Genomic DNA, 21,451 nt, shown 5'->3' on the forward strand with positions numbered 1-21,451 from the left:
GTCCACAGAAGCAATCAATCAATCAATCAGATCCCAAACTCTCCACCAGTCAACGCCCTACCTGGTTGATTGACGTTGAGAGACCACGCCCACACACGTGATCGTCTAACGTGGTCGATTCCCACGTCTACACAGTAGGAATCGATTAATGAAGGTTCATTTTAGACCACTGTTGATTCCCATGTTATCCCAATGCAAATCGATTTTATTAGCCTAAGCCACAAATAAATCGGTTCCCATGTTATCCCAATTGAAATCGACTCATACATCCGTAACTCTATTATAATCGATTCCTAATGTTATCCCATTAGGAATCGGCGCGAGTATAGTTAATCGAAATTTAAATCGATTTTCCCTGCAGGTGACTTGGCGCAGCAGCCACGGTAAGCCGAGCCGATCGATACATCATCGGGTGCCAGGTTGTGGTGGACGTGGGGAGCGGTGGTGCAGTGGTTAGCGCACTGTGTGTGTGTGGGGAGCGGTGGTGCAGTGGTTAGCGCACTGTGTGTGTGTGTGTTGAGTTTGTGTGCGTTGGGGTGGTAGCTGTGAACACAGTGGGTACTGTGTGGTTAGTAGTGACAAGTACATTATTATACAGCAGTGCCTTAAACTTGTTATTAGATTCAAGTATAACGTTGCAATGACTATTGTTTGCCGAACATAACTTAACATTTTTAATGACTGAGTTGAGTTTATGCGTGCGTTTGGGGTGGTAGCTGTGAACACAGTGGGGACTGTCTGTGTACTCAGTAGTGAGTAGTACATTATTATACAGCAGTGCATCTCATACACACACACATCTCATACACACACACACGCATCTCATACACACACGCATCTCATACACACACATCTCATACACACACACACATCTCATACACACCCACGCATCTCATACACACACATGCATCTCATACACACACACGCATCTCATATACACATGCATCTCATATACACACACATCTCATACACACACACACATCTCATACACACACACATCTCATACACACACACTCGCATGCATCTCATACACACAAAGACAAAGACCCCCGTATAGCCTTAACAGACTCGGGGCAATCGCTGGGAGCCAACACCTATGAAGGCCGGCCCAGCACACGATGGGGTGGGTGGCCAAACACCACGCCCGGCCGCATTTGTCTCCCAAGTGGCGATGTTCACACCCTGCACCAAGTACTCATTTAAGGCTGAGTTGACTTCAAAGACGGAAACAGGAATACTTCTTCACAATTATGGCAAATCGCCTGATGAAGCTGGTTGTAATAATCAGTGAAACGTCATACTCTAATGGTAAATGTTCTGGGTTTACTATCCAATACACAACCAGTGTGCTGAAGCAGTAACTAATTGGCACGTTTTGTTTACGTGACAAACCTTACTAATTGGCTGTGTCAGGTGGTGGCGGGTTTAACGACACATTTATATTTACGCAATCTAACCCAAAAAAAGGTCCCTTTATTATGGATGATATTGGTCGCAAAAGCCTACTAGGTTTTAAACTGAGTCGACCCAGGGGAAGCCCAGGACTGGTTCAGATCATCGTCGCTGGTGTTGGCCGTGAGTGGGAATCACTCAGGTCGCCAGGTTCGTAGTGCAGCACGCTCACCGCTGCACTACCGCTTCCCATATACACACACACACATGCATCTCATACACACAACAAAGACAAATATTTCGATTTAAAGCTTTCGTGACTACAATGATTCATCTTCTTTGGTTCTTTCGGTAAAGTCACGTAGAATAAGAATAAAATAATAAATTGATAAAATAAAATAACAATAATATTCTCACGACGTTTCGGCCACAACACAAGCGGCCTTCATCAGGTGAAGGGACGAGACTGTCTGGTAGGACAGCGCTGGAGTGAAAGAGCCACGTTCAGATCACGGCCTTTAAGCCTCAACTTTAGCACCACGGATAGCTACGGGCCCCGTTCAGACGGACGAGTTCGTCCATGGTCGGAACAGAGGAGGGGGAGAGAGACAGCTGCGAGGCCCTAGTATACTCCATGTTGTAAAACCATACCATTAACCGTGGTGTGAGAGGTATTAAGAGGCAATGCTGGCGAAAGAGCTGCGGTCTGAAGGTCATCGTAAAAATACAATTAATTAAGAACAGAAATGATTTAAAACATCTTTCCAGTGGTTACTAAGCCAGAATCCATCTTCTCGGTTGAAATTGTCTCTGTGCTTGTATATGTGAATGGCCTCATGAACGAATCTCTCATGGTAGCCGGTTGGTTTGCAAAGAACCTCCGTCTTGGAGAAGTCAATGTCATGTGAGCCCACTGAATTATAACAGTGATCTGCCACGGCAGAGGAGTTTGTCCTACCGTGTTTCAAGTCTGCTTTATGTTCGCGGATGCGGTCCGAGATATGTCTTTTGGTTTCTCCAATGTAGCTACTACCACAGAGGCACTTTAGTTTGTAAACGCCCGGGTACTGTATGTCTGGAACAGCAGCTTTTACAGATGGAACTAAATCACGGATTTTATGTACTGTGTTGAATCGGACCTGGATCTTGTGTTTATTCAGGATTTTGGAGATCTTTTTTAGTGACCCCTGCAATGTAGGGTAAGGTAATAGTTTTGAGTGGCTCCACAAGAGGATCCTTCTTCATGACTGGAGTGATGGCTTTGCGGATTGTGTAGTCGGAGTAGCCATTAGCCCTGAGAGCCTGGTGTACCTGCTTGAGTTCACTGGTAATGTGTTCCTGGTCGGAAATGCATTGGGCTCTATGGTATAGAGTCTTGATGAGGGAGTTCTTCTGGGATGGATGGTGGTGGGAATCCGGTTTCAAGTAAGCATCTGTATGGGTAGCTTTCCTGTAGACAGAGTGGCTCATTGAACCATCATGTCTCCTTTTAATTAAGACATCCAAAAAGGGTAGTTTGCCATTTTTTTCGACCTCCATGGTAAATCTGATGGCTGGGTGTATGGAATTGATGTGGTCGCGGAATTGGTCTAGAGCAGGCTGGCCATGTGGCCAGATGACAAAGGTGTCATCAACGTACCTCTTCCATAAGGTCGGGCGTAGAGTGGCAGTCTGGATGGCGTCAGTTTCAAATTTTTCCATGAATACGTTGGCTACAACCGGAGATAGGGGGGAGCCCATTGGGGTGCCCTCAGTTTGTTTGTAGAAAGTTCCATTCCAGGTGAAGTATGTGTTGGTTAAGCAATGTCTCACCAGGGGGGGTACATCAGTATGCAGTCCTTGATGAACCAGGTCTTCAATGATAGCGATGGTGTCAGGTACCGGGACTTTGGTGAACAAGGACACCACATCAAAACTGACAAGCAGGTCGTTTGGGGACAGGGAAATGCCTTTGATTGTCGATACCAGGTGAGTAGAATTTAGTACCGCAGAGGTGGTTTTTCCAGTGAAAGGTCGCAGTATATCAGCAAGAAAACGTGCCAGTTTGTAGGTGGGGGAGTTGATAGTAGAGACGATGGGACGAAGGGGTGTATCTTCTTTGTGTATCTTTGGAAGGCCATATAATCTTGGTGGTCTGGCAGCAGAGGGTTTCAACGAGAACTGTTTGATCTCATCAATTAATGCTGTTGAATCAGAGATGATTTTGTTCGTTTTGGTGACCAGGCTGTTGGTGGGATCTCTTTTTATTTTTGTATAGCTGCCATCGTCGAGTAGTTCTTGATTTTTGTTGTTATATTCTGTTTTGTCCATGATGACAGTGGCATTGCCTTTGTCGGCTGAGAGGACGACAATATCATCCCTCTTTTTTAATTGAGATAATTCAAAACGTTCGTCTTTGCTGATGTTGCTGGGTGGCAACTTAGCGTTTTTGAGGGTTGCAGCGATTTCAGATCTTGCTACGTCTGCAGAGATGTGACTCAAGCCCTTGAGTGCAACGTCGACATGGGCAATGATATCATTAACCGGTAAGTGTCTCGGTGTGACAGCAAAGTTTAGACCTTTAGCTAAAACGGATTTCAGACCATCAGAAATGGAACTGTTACTGCGATTAATTACGACTTTGTTGACGTCTATCTTTTCGGTGTGTGGATCCGATTTTTTGCTGGAGAGGTGATTGAATTTGGAAATCAAATTGTCCCTACATTTGTTCGATATAGTGGCAGCCGAAGAGGTAGTCATATTGTCTACATGTTCCCAATCCGATGTAGACATTGTTGCTGTCAATTTTAAGTGTGATTTGTAGAGTGTCTTGTCTAACTGATCGAGTTCGGTGCGTGTAAGTCTGATTTTTTCCGAGATAAGAGCGAAGCTAGTTCTAGCTAGAATTCGTTTTGCATTGAGAGAAGTTGCAACAGCAGAGGTTAGTGTAAATGCGGTTGGTATTACCTTAGAGTCGCGGCATCTCTTCAGAAAGGTGAGAGACTCGATTAGTTGAGCCTTCTTATCCCGGAGTCTTTTGAATGATCTTAAGGATGTGTGGAATCCCTCCCCGTAGAGGCGGTTAAATTTCGATTTAAAGCTTTCGTGACTGCAATGATTCATCTTCTTTGGTTCTTTCGGTAAAGTCACGTAGAATGAGAATAAAATAATAAATTGATAAAATAAAATAACACAATAATAATTTCAGATGGTCTGAAATCCGTTTTAGCTAAAGGTCTAAACTTTGCTGTCACACCGAGACACTTACCGGTTAATGATATCATTGCCCATGTCGACGTTGCACTCAAGGGCTTGAGTCACATCTCTGCAGCGTAGCAAGATCTGAAATCGCTGCAACCCTCAAAAACACTAAGTTGCCACCCAGCAACATCAGCAAAGACGAACTTTTTGAATTATCTCAATTAAAAAAGAGGGATGATATTGTCGTCCTCTCAGCCGACAAAGGCAATGCCACTGTCATCATGGACAAAACAGAATATAACAACAAAATTCAAGAACTACTCGACGATGGCAGCTATACAAAAATAAAAAGAGATCCCACCAACAGCCTGGTCACCAAAACGAACAAAATCATCTCTGATTCAACAGCATTAATTGATGAGATCAAACAGTTCTCGTTGAAACCCTCTGCTGCCAGACCACCAAGATTATATGGCCTTCCAAAGATACACAAAGAAGATACACCCCTTCGTCCCATCGTCTCTACTATCAACTCCCCCACCTACAAACTGGCACGTTTTCTTGCTGATATACTGCGACCTTTCACTGGAAAAACCACCTCTGCGGTACTAAATTCTACTCACCTGGTATCGACAATCAAAGGCATTTCCCTGTCCCCAAACGACCTGCTTGTCAGTTTTGATGTGGTGTCCTTGTTCACCAAAGTCCCGGTACCTGACACCATCGCTATCATTGAAGACCTGGTTCATCAAGGACTGCATACTGATGTACCCCCCCTGGTGAGACATTGCTTAACCAACACATACTTCACCTGGAATGGAACTTTCTACAAACAAACTGAGGGCACCCCAATGGGCTCCCTCCTATCTCCGGTTGTAGCCAACGTATTCATGGAAAAATTTGAAACTGACGCCATCCAGACTGCCACTCTACGCCCGACCTTATGGAAGAGGTACGTTGATGACACCTTTGTCATCTGGCCACATGGCCAGCCTGCTCTAGACCAATTCCGCGACCACATCAATTCCATACACCCAGCCATCAGATTTACCATGGAGGTCGAAAAAGATGGCAAACTACCCTTTTTGGATGTCTTAATTAAAAGGAGACATGATGGTTCAATGAGCCACTCTGTCTACAGGAAAGCTACCCATACAGATGCTTACTTGAAACCGGATTCCCACCACCATCCATCCCAGAGAACTCCCTCATCAAGACTCTATGCCATAGAGCCCAATGCATTTCCGACCAGGAACACATTATCAGTGAACTCAAGCACGTACACCAGGCTCTCAGGGCTAATGGGTACTCCGGCTACACAATCCGCAAAGCCATCACTCCAGTCATGAAGAAGGATCCTCTTGTGGAGCCACTCAAAACCATCACCTTACCCTACATTGCAGGGGTCACTAAAAAAGATCTCCAAAATCCTGAATAAACACAAGATCCAGGTCCGATTCAACACAGTACATAAAATCCGTGATTTAGTTCCATCTGTAAAAGCTGCTGTTCCAGACATACAGTACCCGGGCGTTTACAAACTAAAGTGCCTCTGTGGTAGTAGCTACATTGGAGAAACCAAAAGACATATCTCGGACCGCATCCGCGAACATAAAGCAGACTTGAAACACGGTAGGACGAACTCCTCTGCCGTGGCAGATCACTGTTATAATTCAGTGGGCTCACATGACATTGACTTCTCCAAGACGGAGGTTCTTTGCAAACCAACCGGCTACCATGAGAGATTCGTTCATGAGGCCATTCACATATACAAGCACAGAGACAATTTCAACCGAGAAGATGGATTCTGGCTTAGTAACCACTGGAAAGATGTTTTAAATCATTTCTGTTCTTAATTAATTGTATTTTTACGATGACCTTCAGACCGCAGCTCTTTCGCCAGCATTGCCTCTTAATACCTCTCACACCACGGTTAATGGTATGGTTTTACAACATGGAGTATACTAGGGCCTCGCAGCTGTCTCTCTCCCCCTCCTCTGTTCCGACCATGGACGAACTCGTCCGTCTGAACGGGGCCCGTAGCTATCCGTGGTGCTAAAGTTGAGGGTAAGAATCCACCCATTTTTTCGCCATATAGCATTGTGATATATAACGACTTATTGTTGGTAGCTTAGCTGATTGGAGAATATAGAGTTTATTGATAACATTAAGGTAATTTATATTTTAGTTGTTTATTGGTTCACTATATAGTACTGTGAATAGCTCAGATGTGTAGGCCTTGACTTCAACATAGTCATTTCTGTGACCAGTCACTAGCTAATCACTCAGTTATTTCAATGCTAAATTCGCCTAGTTATTTCAATGCTAAATTCTCCTGTTTGATTTGTACTAAGTGCCTCGGTGAATGTGTATGGTCTGACTTTAACGTAGCTATTTCTGTGAGCAGTTACAAGCTTATCACTCAGCTATTTCAATGCTAAATTCTATGCTAATTCCATTGTCAAGGGGTGCCTCTGCGGATGTGTATGCTTTAACTTAGCTATTTCAATGCTAAATTCTATGCTAATTCCATTGTCAAGGGGTGCCTCTGCGGATGTGTATGCTTTAACTTTTAACATAACTATTTCTGTGACCAGTCACAAGCTAATCATTCAGCCATTTCAATGCTAAATTATATGCTAATTCCTTTGTCAAGGCGCTTTGTTCCTCTCACACAGCTTAAAGGCCGTGATCTGAACGTGGCTCTTTCACTCCAGCGCTGTCCTACCAGACAGTCTCGTCCCTTCACCTGATGAAGGCCGCTTGTGTTGTGGCCGAAACGTCGTGAGAATATTATTGTGTTATTTTATTTTATTTTATCAATTTGTTATTTTATTCTCATTCTACGTGACTTTACCGAAAGAACCAAAGAAGACAATGTTTCTACTTGCTCTGATGTCCGTGATCTTTGTGTTTGATATAAATTTCACCCCCTTTTGCAACGTTAGCTGATTCGATGGCTTCATTATGTTTTCTTCACCATCGTCTAAATTGTTGCTCTCGGCATATACGCGATGCCACCGCAAGATCAGTGACGCGCACGCCGCTGTCATACTTTTTTCTACGATCTCTTATTTCACGTCGACAGTGATCCTCGCCATTTTCTTCGCAGCTTGGCTTTCCTCACTAACCTTCTTGAATGAATTGACAAAAAAAATTAACGTTAAAATGACAAAAAACACCACGTGGAAATTCACGGAGAGTTGTAGCAAAAGGGTTGCGCACTGAACGAGATCTACTGGACAGGCAGACTGAGGAGCGGCGCTTTGTTTAAGTCGTGAACGGGCTCTACTCTACGCGGTGACTCATCCCGACCCATACAAGTTGCAGCAAGCGCGTCGTACCCCAAGCAAGACGTATCCCAAGACATTTTTTCTCTCGTCAAATACACGACGTGGACCAAATTCAACGTATTCCAAAGCGGTCGTCCACTGTAAATGCGTTTTGGTGAGGAGAGTGCGATGTTGCTGTGATGTAACAGTCGATAACGCTGGTGTTGTTGACGAGGTACAAGAACCAATGGTCGCCGCCTCAGAGCTGAATGTGAACGTCCATTTCAATGCTATAAAATACTGTGAATTATTAAGGTCTAAAATATGAAGCGCGGTGGAAGGATGGTGTCTGATCGACTTATTGCAGGTTAGAGATGTTAACGTATTTGTATTGTATAATGTCATTGTAGTGGTGTGTGCATTGTCTTAATCAATAATCTAATGGTGTGAAATGCATTGTGTTTTAATACGCAACATACATAGGGTTCACGGCGGGAGGAGAAGGGGACGGTGGTGGTGTACCAGCTACACCAGCGGCAGCAAGAACGCGCCGGCCACGCCATGTTGCCGCGGTGTCTAGCGGTGCTCCTTCTGGCCTCCGTCGCGGTCCGAGGTAACAACCACCGTGAACACCGACCAGTCCAGTTCGCTTATTGGTTATAGCCCTGTGAGCCATGCGGCTCTTGAATCGGGTTGCAACCGCAACGAAACAATAACACGAACAAGAAACCGCAGCGGCAGCATCCAGCAAGCGTCACCGTGACGGTAATCGTCATTGACGCCGTTGTTCGGCATCGTCTTGTCTAGCGTCGTCATCGTCGTCGTCATCCGTAGACGCGTCAGCACCGCCATCGTATAATCCGTAGTTGTGGCAGCAGGTTTCCGACATCGCTGTTATCAGCAGAGTTCATCATTTGGAGAGGCTAATAGGGTGGCTGGAATCGCCAGTGTTCTGTGCATTGAACAAATAAACAGCCCAGGGCCTGCGCTTGAGCAATGGCGAGCTACAGGAGAATGCCACACGTATCGGAGCATTCATAGCTCGGGGTGAGCAGCTCTATCATGGGATACCTTTTCACCAGTATCAAAGTATTAAATATAAGAATAGATTTGACCCTTTTGACCAAGAAAACAGATGTTATTATATTTTGATTTAAAGCTTTCGGGACTGCAGGGATTCATATTCTTGGTTCTTTCGGTAAAGTCACCATGTAGAAGGGAAACAATAAAATAATAACAATATAAAACAATAAAATTCCCTTCTATGTGACTTTACCGAAATGACCAGGAAAACATGTTATTATGTTCAAATACCAAATAGATAACTTTGTCAAGGAATCAATTACTGCATCAGCTACACGTACTTGTGGTGAACATGCAAACAGACATGGTCTGATAAAAAAAAATATATATAGTGCATTGTACTCTTTGGTTTTTTCGGTAAAGTCACGTAGGTAAAAAAAAAATCTAGAATCTAAATGATAACAGCTGAATTAAACAACTAAATTAAATGATTTAATCATAAATTAAATGATTTAATTTAGTTGTTTTCATTTATTTTATTGATTTTTTTTTACCCACGTGACTTTCCCAAAAAAACCAAAGAGTATGAATCCTTGCAGTCACGAAATCTTCAAATCTAGAAATAGCGCATTGTCTTTGTACTGTTGTTGGCGTTCCCTGGTCTGACAATGGTGAGGCTAGGCCATTAAGAACAAGGCTGTCTCTGGTGTAGAACAAACGGTTTCTCAAAGACAATGCATATAACATTATAGTCACGTTACTTTTTTTATTTAAAGCTTTCGTGACTGCAGGGATTCATATTCTTGCTTCTTTCGGTAAAGTCACCACGTAGAAGGGAAACAATAAAATAATAATATATATATAAAACAATAAAATTATCACGATGTTTAGACTGCAACACAAGCAATCATCATCAGGTGTGAAAAACCACGGCAAGCAATGTATTTATTATTTTATTGTTTCCCTTCTACTTGACTTTACCGAAAGAACCAAGAATATAGTTACGTTATTATTATTAAAGCACTGCATATATTATCAGAGGTTGTTTGCATGGTCACCACACGTACCGTATGTGTGGTCATTTTCAGACTTGGTTCCCTGCAAAAGGTGTCTATTTGGTGTTGGAACATCTTAACACAACTCCTTTTGATTAGTTTAACACGTAGGCTTTCGCGACCAATATTATTCATAATAAAGGTTTTTGGGTTAGATCGCGTTGTTTATAAATGTGTCGTAACCCTCCACCACCCGACACGGCCAATCAGCAAAAAAAAGTGTCACGTTGACAAAAGACAAATAATTCACTACTTTAGCCCACCGGTGTGTTAAAGAGTGAATCCACATTTACAGTTTGAGTACGACGTTTCGCTGGTAAATACATCCAGCATCATCGGGCAATTTGCCAGAATGGTAAAGCCCTCGCTTGCTCCCGGTCTTAAATAGAGCAGCAGGGTGACGTCATCATTTAACTCATATCAGGTGCAGTGATGAGAGGCAGGGGGGGAATTGTAATTATATAATCGATTGGTAATCAGCCATTGGTTATGATTAGTAATGAGTTGTAGATTAGTAATTAGTTGTAATGTGTGTTAGTGATTATATGCTACGTTAGTAATCCGTTAATTAGCATGTGTTTCCCCTATAAGGAATTGTAATATGTATTATTTAATAATACTCAAACTGTAAATGTTGTGGATTCACTCTTCAACACCACCGGTGTGGGGCTAAAGTAGTGAACTATTTGTCTTTTGTCAACGTGACACTTTTTTTTTGCTGATTGGCCGTGTCGGGTGGTGGAGGGTTACGACACATTTATAAATAACGCGATCTAACCCAAAAACAACCTTTATTGTGAATAATATTGGTCGCGAAAGCCTACTACGTGTTAAACTCTCTTTCTCCTCTCTTCCCGTGCAGATGTAACTGTCGCAGCAAAGCTCCGGCTCTCCCTGCCGGAGAGGCTGGACGTGACGGAGGGGGTGAGCTTGACCATCAACTGCTCTTTCTCACCGCCGCCGACCGACCCGAATCACGTCATCGTCAAGTGGTCCGTGTTGCCCGCGTTCTACTCGAAGAACACGCCCATTGGCGACGTCATCCAGGTGATGGGCGGACCTCATCCCGGCTCTAACTTTGAACGACCTGACTCCCCCGTCCGTGTCGCCGCTGGCATTGACACGCCGCGGTTTTTGTTTAACCGGCGGCGCGTTATTTGCGCGTGTTTGTTTTGCTCCGGAGGAGTGACGGTGTCACTCAACGACCCAGCTAACGTCTCGTCGAGTGCCACTTTTTTGTTGTTTTAAATAAGGATCTCGTTTTAAGAAGTTTGCCTAATTTCGTAATTGAACGGCTTCCTATTGAATGAAACTGGCACACCCAAGGGATAAAGCCCCACGTGCACAAGGAAAGAGCGTGCGATGTTCCAAACAAATAAAGTGGACTCTTTGATTATCCGCACTTACAGATCGGGAAGACGGCCGTGGATAATTCAAAGTCACGGATAATCCACAACTTTAACCAGTTTCTGTGGATCTCTATGCCAGAAACCACTAATATAAGTTATACATTACTAGACTTAAGGCTTTCGTGACTTCACGAGTTCATATTCTTTGGGTCTTTCGCTAAAATTTCGATTTCAAGTTTTCGTGACTGCAGGGATTCATCTTCTTGGTTCTTTCGGTAAAGTCACCACGTAGAAGGGAAACAATAAAATTATAAAAATAAAACCTAATAATGTTATTATGTTTTATTATTTTATTATTTCCCTTCTTTCGGCAAAGTCACGTAGATAGGTTCATTTTATTTGAACCTATCTGCGTGACTTTTACCGGAAGACCCAAAGAATATTTACATGTCACTGACGAGACGCGCATGCCGAATGATAACACTTTACTGCCCCTGCCCAGCAGAAGGCTCCGCCCACTTAAGCGGATGACGGCGGGGCCACAGCCAATCGGGCATCAATCAAATCGCGGCCGAATTCGTACGCTGCAGGAATCAAACAAAATAAAAAAGTCGTGCATCGCGAAACTTCGCCGCCTCCTCCGCACCGGAGTCTGGGAACGCTGCGCGAGTCGCCGGGAGCCGCTGTGGGACGCTCGGAAGAGACGGGCCGGAGACGGCGGGCGGGCGGGCGGGCGGCAACACCGGATCGCGGCCTTTCCTTTTTTCTCGTCCGCAGATCTACAACTCGGGCGTCGACGTCGTCGGCGTCGGGGTGGCCGCGCTCGTGGGCGACGTGGCGAAGGGCGACTGCTCCGTGAGGCTCCGGCGCGTCTCCGCGGGCCTCGGCCCCGTGATTGGGTGCATGGTGGTCTGCGGGCGGTGCAACGCGGAGGACGTTGCGGTGGCACGGGAGGCGACGCTGAACGTGACGGTCGCAGGTGAACGGAGCGAGCGGCGTTTGGGGGGGACCGTCCGATCACAAAAGGCCACTTGGCAAAAGATGGGTGGGTGGGTGTGGGTTGGTTTTATTCTAGATTTGAAGGGGACTCCAAAAACCTCAACGGTAACCCCACCCAACCCCGGTCAATTAAAATCCAAAAGGGCATCCTCTTAAAATAATCCGTCCCCAATAAACAAGGCATCGCCAGTGAACTTGAAACCAACGCCGGGACAATCCTTTCTACATCACCAATCCATATCGACGCCTCAATCTGGCTCACAATGCCTAAACTCCCGCCATTAGACACTTTTTTTTCCAAATGTCTTTTCCTGTGGTTTTCACACCTGATGATGATCGCTCGTGTTGCGGTCGAAACGTCGTGATTTTTTGTTATTTTATTTTTACCTACGTGACTTTACCGAATAGAACCAAAGAGTGTGGGTTGGTTTTATATATCTACGGGAACATTTTTGGCGGTCTCACGATGATGACGAAAAGAAGAGGCTGCTTTTTTTACCCCTTTCCGTTCGTCACGTCCTGAAGATGTTGCAGACGCCACTGCCGCCGTCTGTTGAGCTTGGGACTCTCGGTCCAAATTAGGCGACCTGACGCACGGGTACCCGGTTTGTTCGTATCTCTGAAAGTTCCTAGTAGGACATTCGTAAGTAGGGAGTCCCTGTGATCAATTATTATAATAATATAAATTATCTTCTTTGGTTCTTTTGGTAAAGTCACGCGGATTGAGAATAAAATAATAAATTGATAAAATAAAATAACACAATAATATTTTATTCTCATTCTACGTGGTGACTTTACCGAAAGAACCAAAGAAGATGAATCCTTGCAGTCACGAAAGCTTTAAATCGAAATATAAATTATATTTGTAAATTCTGATATCGCGTTTAGCATCTATACACGCTAGCATAATGACTCCCCCCACCGCCCCCCTTTAACGAGGATTCCTTTAGCGCTCACTTTTCCCAGGGGGCCGCACCTCGAGCACTGAGGGAGGCCTGCCTGCAGTGTACCGGTGGCGTGCGCGCGAGGGGAGAATTCTCGTGTAGCACGATTCACACGGGCCCGAAGGATGAAGCCGGTGTCATCCCGTGCGACGGCCCGAGCGGGGAGCAGCTGCGTTGGCGGTTAGCGCTACGCTGCTGCTGCTACGAATTTGGCGGCCCGAGTTCGATTCCCGTTCGCGGCCAATGCCGGTGACGGTGATTTGATCCGGCGTCGGCCTGAAACGAGTTCCCCGGTGCGGTTTGTAAACACCGCCGCTGGGGAGACAAAGGCGAGCCGGGCAGGCGTGGTGCTGGACACCCACCCTGGTGTGGCGTGCCAGCTTCCATTGCCGCTGCTCGCTAGCGGCACTTGACCTAACCGTCTGTCGAGGCTACGCCTTTGATACCCTTGAGCGTCCTGCGTGATAACGTCGCACGTCTGGTGCGCATCGGTCGACCCCACGGCGCCTGCTGCTGGGTCTGTCCCCGTGACCTACCGCCAGTCTTCAAGTGCACCGAGCCTGGCGACAAGCGCCGTGTTGTTGTTGTTGTCGACGCCCTTAGAAGAGAGCGTGCGGGGTTAGAGTGATAACGGTGAAGATGCCCCCCCCCTCCCCCCGGTGAGCCGTGTCCAGGCAGTGCCACGTTTTAGCGATTGATCCTCCTGCCTGCCTTGCCGCAGGCGAAGTTTCAAGTTTTTTTTTTTCATTTCATTTTATCGGGCGCGGCCCTGCGAGCCGCGCGGCTCTCAGGTCGGGTGCAGCAACAACAGCGAACGAACAAAACGCGAAGCCGCGTTGAGCCGGTGGCGCCGCGTGCCGGTCTCACCGAGCCCCTTCTCCGTCGCCGCCCCGGTTCTCTGTCAGCCCCGCGGCGGCGCGGTGGCGACGCCGCCTCCGACCCCACAGCGACCGCGCCGCTCCCCTCGCCCACGAAGGGGACGTGGCTGGTGGCGGCGGTGGTGGAGGCGGTGGCGGTGGCGACGTTGACAGCGCTGGGCTTGGTGGCCGGGGCTGCTGCCGTCGTCGCCGCGTTCGTCTGCAAGGTGCGCTGAAGCCCGCCACCTGTTCTGTATTTTGAATTTGTGGTGTCTCTCATCATCACGGTGGCTATGAGATGTTAACTACCTCGCCCGGTATGCAGGAGGTCATGGGTCTGACCCTGATGTCTGCTGTACATTTGAAGTCTGCGTCTCTCTCTGTCTTTCTAAACACGAGATTTTGATCCTGTCCATAGTAGAGTTTGTTTGGGTGAGATCGTGTAAATATAAATGCTCTGTCGTTAAACCCGCCATCACCTGACACAGCCAATTAGTAAGGTTTGTGTCACATAAACAAAACGTGCTAAGTAGTTACTCGTTTATCGTGTAGTCTATAGTGTACTGTACAGTGTAGTGTATAGTGTAGTGTACAGTGTAGTATGCAGTGTAGTCTATAGTGTAGTATACAGTGTAGTGTATAGTGTAGTCTATAGTGTAGTATACGAGTTCATCACATACCGTTTGTGTGTTGGAGCGTGAACCCACTACAACATTTACAATTATAGTGTAGTTTATAGTGTAGTTATAGTGTAGTATAGTGTAGTTATAGTGTAGTATACTTGTTCAACACTAACTCGTTGTGTGTTGGAGCGTAAACCCACTGCAACATTTACAATTATAGTGTAGTTTATAGTGTAGCGTAGTATACAGTTTAATGTATAGTGTAGTGTATAAAGTAGTATACTAGTTCAACACTAACTGGTTGTGTGTTGGAGAGTAAATCCACTACAACATTTACAATTATAGTGTACTCTTTGGTTTTTTCGGTAAAGTCACGTATAAATAAGAAATAATGAAATAACATAATAGCGTACGACGTTTCGGTTGCAACACAAGCAGCCATCATCAGGTACAGAAGAGCTAAATTTACGAGACGGGAGACACATAACCTCAGATGTATACACAGACACCCAAGTAGGGGGAACTAACACAGATACAACAGGGGACACAGAGAGAGAAGCATACCAGACAAACAGGGTTTAGCAAAATTTTTGGAAACCATGTAAAGCAACACAGTCGGTCGGTCAAAACACAATTAACGCATAGTCCGGTTGATCACGCTATTTCAAAAGATTGCTAAATTGCAAGTAAAGTATGAAACTCAAAATACAACAACAACCGCCATTCGCCACTAAGTGGCGGTGACGTCACCACGACGCTTGTGCCAGGCTATGTGCACCGTGAGGCCACGTGAAGTGTCGAACGCCCGCTGGCAGGAGGTCACTGGGCAGACCCAGGTGCCACGGGTCGACTGACTGAGATGACTGGCTGATGCACCACCTGTGCCCCCTACTGTGCCAACCTGCTGTGCTTTAGCCACCCGGCGCTCCGCTCGTTGTTCTAAGCGTCGCTCCTCCGCCCTCCGTTGTTGTTGGAGGGCGACTGCCTCCAACTGCCCAGTAGCATCCTTCACGAGCCTCCTCCACAGAGGCCGATCTTGACACCGCTGGTACCAGTCATCGGCAAGTCCACTCAGCTCCACGTCCTCCTGTACCACATCACTCCATCTCTTCTCTAGCCCGTGCCGCGCCCGCTTAGCCCCCTCTTCTTCTTCTTCTGGCACTGCAGCCTCAGCAGGGTCATCCTCACTTTGTGCCACGATGTTTTCCTGGCTGAGGGATTTTCCCTCCCCCAGGACCTCACAGAAATGCTCAGCAAATCTGCGAACCTGTTCCTGGGGGTCGGAGATTGGATCACCGTTTTTTCCCCTAATGATGGTAATAGGTGTGGCGCTGCAGGTTACTTTTTTGATGGAGTTAAATAGAGATTTGTGATCACGGGCCACTGAGGCAGACTCCATCTCCTCAGCAACCCGCGACCACCACCCATCCTTGCAGCGCCTCACGGCTCTCCGAACCTCCGAGCGAAGGCTGCGGTAAGCCTCCTCATTCTCTGACGTGGGATTCTGTAGCCGATGACAGTGGGCCTGTCGCTTTTTCTCAACCATCCTGAACACCTCCTCTGTCAGCCAGGGTCTCTGGGGAGGTCTGGACCGCGTACCCAAAGCAGCCATTGCAGCTGCATGAGTCAGTCCTAAACCTCGCCCATTTACCCTCGACATCAGGAGGAGTCGGGGACGATGCCAATCCCAGCCGCAAGCGATGATGAAATTCTCGCTTGCAACTTTCATCAGATAACTGAGACCAGGCCACTTTATGTTGGAATGGGGTCCTGGGTGTACACCCACCACCGGAGTGGAAGAATGGCAGGCACATCTTACAGATGACTAGTCGATGGTCAGAGGGCAGATCAGCTCCACGGTAGGTCCTGGTGTCAAGGACATGGGCTCGCATTCGCTGGTCCGTCACTATGTAGTCCAGCAGATGTTCTTGCTTGGACCCGGCATGCATCCATGATGTTGTATGGATGCGCCGATGCCCGAACAGCATGTTGGTAATTACAAGCCCATGGGCTGCACAAAAATCTAGCAGCCTCCTACCGTTGTTATTGAGCTGATCTGGCCCATGCCCTCCAATCACTCCAGACCAGGTGCCAGTATCATGACCAACTCGGGCATTGAAGTCACCCAACATGATGACTCTATCCCGAGGGGCCACTTTAGCCAGCACCTGTGACAGGAGGTCATAGAAGGCATCTGACTCATCGGCTTTGCCTGCATCCCTCCACGGATGTTCATCTTCGGTGGGGGCATAAGTAACCACGACCACCATTCCTCGCCTCCGGTTGATGGGAAGGCGAGCCCAAAGTAGCCTGGGGCTTACAGCTTCCCACACCTCACCGCCACGCTCCCACGCCCCCTTCATTCTTTTGTTCAAAAGAAGACCCACACCCTGTTGTTTGGCAGTCTGCTGCCCCGAGTAGAGGACTGTCCACCCCTCATGGTGGCAGGAGCCAGAGCCGGTCCACCGGACCTCCTGAATGCCGCATAGATCCAGGCGGTACCGGTCCAGCTCCCGACAGAGGAGTGGCAGCCTCTCCTCTGCAGTGAGCGTTCGAACATTCCATGTGGCCACCCGTAGTGGCTTTTCGTTGTTTCTGGAGTAGCCCCGAGGGTAGGTATTCAATCTCCTGGCTCCGCCAATTGGGGTTTGGCCAGGAGACGTCATAGACGCCTGGCCCCCCGGGGCCTCCGGCACAAGCTTATTAGTTACATATTTCAGTTTAATTCGTGGTTTCGTGGTAATTAATTGAAGGTGGAGGGGTTACCAGCCCCTCGCACCCGTCCAGAGCCCCCGTTTAGCCCCTGTGGTGGACACATATGCCATGAGGGGAGGAGCCAATCAAAATTGGATCTCCCCCCACAGCACTGTCCACGACAGAGTTGCCCGTCCCGCACCGCGAGGAGGTAGGGGGTTGTTTTGCCGGACTCAAAATACAGACACACACAGACAACCAAGTGGAGCGAGCCAGCACAGAGACAAGGACACAGCAAAGCCGCCCCAAACAGGCAGAGAAGGCAAGGCTGAGTGACAATGGGACAAAATCAGCACGAGGCATGCACGGAGCAAAGCAGGGCGCTGCAGCACACAACATTTGTCTGTGTTGCTTTATATGGTTTCCAAAAATTTTGCTAAACCCTGTTTGTCTGGTATGCTTCTCTCTCTGTGTCCCCTGTTGTATCTGTGTCAGTTCCCCCTACTTGGGTGTTTGTATATACATCTGAGGTTATGTGTCTCCCCTGTCTTGTAAATTTAGCTCTTCTGTACCTGATGATGGTTGCTTGTGTTGCAACCGAAACGTCGTACGCTATTATGTTATTTCATTATTTCTTATTTATACGTGACTTTATCGAAAAAACCAAAGAGTTATCCCTGCAGTTACGAAAGCTTCAAATCAAATTATAGTGTAGTGTAGTATACAGTGTATAGTGTAGTCTATAGTGTACTGTACAGTGTAGTGTATAGCGTAGTCTATAGTGTACTGTACAGTGTAGTGTATGGCGTAGTCTATAGTGTAGTATACTAATTCATTACTAACTGGTTGTGTGTTGGAGAGTAAATCCACTACAACATTTACAATTATAGTGTAGTTTATAGTGTAGTGTAGTATACAGTTTAATGTATAGTGTAGTGTATAATGTAGTATACTAGTTCAACACTAACTGGTTGTGTGTTGGAGAGTAAACCCACTACAACATTTACAATTATAGTGTAGTTTATAGTGTAGTGTAGTATACAGTGTAGTGTATAGTGTAGTCTATAGTTTAGTTTATAGTGTAGTCTATAGTGTAGTATACAGTGTGGTGTATAGTGTAGTCTATAGTGTAGTATATAGTGTAGTGTATCGTGTAGTCTATAGTGTAGTATACTAGTTCAGTACTAACTGGTTGTGTGTTGGAGAGTAAATCCACTACAACGTTTTACAATTCGAGTACCTGGTGACATTTCACCGGTAACTACGACAACAACAACCAGAAACATCAACAGACCTGACGATGCTGCTTGCTGCTGCTGCTGTTGTATTTCGGGAAGCGTCAACGGAGTTCCGTGCGTTGTTGAGTTTATCTTCCCACCCTGCGCGTGATCTTCTCGTTCTCTTTCCTCCAGCGAGGGAGCGACGGAGCGTCCCAATCCTGGTTCCCGAGTGCCTGCTGATGAGTCACGCCGTCTCTGCCGAGTGCAGGTAGCCACCGCCACCACCACCAGCAGCTCCACTATCACCATTCCCAACACCACCACCCCCACCACCACCACCACCAGCAGCTCCACCATCACCATTCCCAACACCACCACCACCACCAGCAGCTCCACCATCACCATTCCCAACACCACCGCCGCGATAGTTTTGATGTAGTCTCTTTGTTTATCAAAGTTCCTGTGCCTGACACAATTGCAAGCATTGGAGATTTGGTCCAACAAGGGCTGAATGCTGATGTACCGGCCCTGGTGACACACTGCCTCACCAACACTTACTTCACCTGGAATGGAACATTCTGCAAACAAGTTGAAGGTACCCCAATGGGTTCTCCCTTATCTCCAATCCTAGCCAATGTTTTGCATGGACAACTTTGAGACGGATGCCGTCCAGGCATCCACCCTACGTCCATCCTTGCGGTACGTGGATGACAAATTCGTCATCTGGCCACATGGCCGACCAGCTCTGAACAGATTCCTCAACCGCATCAACTCTCCATACACCCAGACATCAAATTCACAATGGAAGTGGAAAAGGATGGCAAGCTACCCTTCTTGGATGTTTTAATCGAAAGGAGACCAGATGGCTCAATGGGACACTCTGTCTACAGGAAAGCCACCCATACGGATGCTTATCTAAAACCTGACTCCCACCACCATCCTTCCCAGAAGAATTCCCTCATCAAAGCTCTACACTATGGAGCTGGATATATTTCCGACCGTCATCACCGAGCCAGTGAACTTGAACACGTACACCAAGCTCTCAAGATGAATGGATATTCAGACTACACAATCCGTAAAGCTATCACCCCAACCGTTGGGAAATAACCGTCTGAGGACCCAATTCAAAAACATCACCTTGCCATAGCAAGAGGTCACCAAAAATAATTAAAAAACAATGAGCAAACACAAAATGCAGGTTCGAATTAACACAGCACGTAAAATTCGTGATCTGATCGCATCTGTGAAGGATGTGATCCCTGACATGCAATACCCCAGCGTCTACAAACTAAGCTGTCGTTACATTGGGGAAACTAAGCGACGTGTCTCGGACCGTTCTCGTGACCATAAGTCAGATCTGAAACACGGTAGGACCAATACCTCGGCCGTGTGCTGATCATTGTTTTAATGCGGTGGGCTCACACGACATTGATTTCTCTAAGACGAAGGTACTTTGCAACGGCATTAAAGGCAACAACCATCTACAGGCAACGATGACGATGGTAATTGTTGTTGTTGTTCCATTGGAAACCTCATTTGCCAGTAACAAAATATGATAATTGTTTTTTTAGCCTTTTATCTGGCAACAAAACTGACACCTTTTTTACAAGGAGTCATGTTTACATTGACCACAATACCTGTGGTCGGAAAGCAACCAAAAAACAACAACTCTGATAATGTATGCACGAGGCTCTAAAGAAAGCTGTCTCGGGTGTGGACCAATCAATTTCAAGTACAGTGCCACATACATTATCAGAGTTGTTGTTTTGTGTTTGCGTTCCGACCGCAGGTATTGTGGTCAATGTAAACATGACTCCTTGTTAAAAAAGGTGTCAGTTTTGTTGTCAGATAAAAGGGTAAAAAAAAACAATTATCATGTTGTTGTTGTTTTCCCGGCAGGAGAGGGGGAGGAAGTGGAGGTTTGGCCGATGAAGACGATGAGAAAGGGTGGGGAGAGACCGCCGGTGGGTGGGGAGGGACCGCCGGTGGGTGGGGAGAGACCGCCGGTGGGTGGGGAGGGACCGCCGGTGGGTGGGGAGGGACCGCCGGTGGGTGGGGAGGGACTGCCGGTGGGTGGGGAGGGACCGCCGATGGGTGGGGAGGGACCGCCGGTGGGTGGGGAGGGACCGCCGATGGGTGGTGGGGAGGGACCGCCGGTGGGTGGTGGGGAGAGACCGCCGGTGGGTGGTGGGGAGAGACCGCCGGTGGGTGGTGGGGAGAGACCGCCGGTGGGTGGTGGGGAGAGACCGCCGGTGGGCGGGGAGAGACCGCCGATGGGTGGTGGGGAGGGACCGCCGGTGGGTGGTGGGGAGAGACCGCCGGTGGGTGGTGGGGAGAGACCGCCGGTGGGTGGTGGGGAGAGACCGCCGGTGGGTGGGGAGGGACCACCGGTGGGTGGGGAGAGACCGCCGGTGGGTGGTGGGGAGAGACCGCCGGTGGGTGGGGAGAGACCGGCGGAGGGTGGGGAGGGACTGCCGATGGGTGGTGGGGAGGGACCGGCGGAGGGTGGGGAGGGACTGCCGATGGGTGGTGGGGAGGGACCGCCGGTGGGTGGGGAGGGACCGCCGGCCTTCGGATCTTCATTCCTTGTTCTTTGTGGCGGGGTTCTTTTCCCTTTAAGGTTTTGCAAACGGCGTCAAAGTGCAGACATCCGGAGGGCATCCCGACTCCGCCCAGTGCCACAAGACAACGGAGACAAGTTTGGGAAGCCCCGGTGCATCCGTTACAAAAACCTCGTTCTTTTCTTGAATACCCAACGATGCCCATGCACATCGTATAATTAGATTATTATTATAATGCGTTGTTTACGTTGTTTTACGTTCTAATGATATAAAAATGTTTGG

The 21,451-nt window shown here is 47.4% G+C and overlaps 1 protein-coding gene across 2 annotated transcripts; it reads left to right on the forward strand.

Moving 5' to 3' along the window:
- The first annotated feature begins 345 nt into the window (after positions 1–345).
- On the forward strand, positions 346–21,451 carry LOC142910680 (uncharacterized). 2 transcript variants are annotated; one of them, XM_076060060.1, is made up of 7 exons: positions 346–383; positions 8,328–8,457; positions 10,785–10,969; positions 12,049–12,250; positions 18,801–18,876; positions 20,508–20,572; positions 21,229–21,451. In XM_076060060.1, exons 2-7 carry the CDS (start codon positions 8,406–8,408, stop codon positions 21,354–21,356), a joined length of 708 nt encoding a protein of 235 aa, XP_075916175.1. In that variant the 5' UTR covers positions 346–383; positions 8,328–8,405; the 3' UTR covers positions 21,357–21,451. The 2 variants fall into 2 exon arrangements, with proteins under 2 accessions (XP_075916175.1, XP_075916176.1); XM_076060061.1 differs by lacking the exon at positions 21,229–21,451 and adding an exon at positions 14,120–14,298.

This window comes from Petromyzon marinus, unplaced genomic scaffold (assembly GCF_048934315.1).
Source record: "Petromyzon marinus isolate PM22_M1 ecotype Great Lakes invasive population unplaced genomic scaffold, UKy_Petmar_22M1.pri1.0 PM_G_Scaffold_15, whole genome shotgun sequence".
Lineage (NCBI taxonomy): Eukaryota > Metazoa > Chordata > Hyperoartia > Petromyzontiformes > Petromyzontidae > Petromyzon > Petromyzon marinus.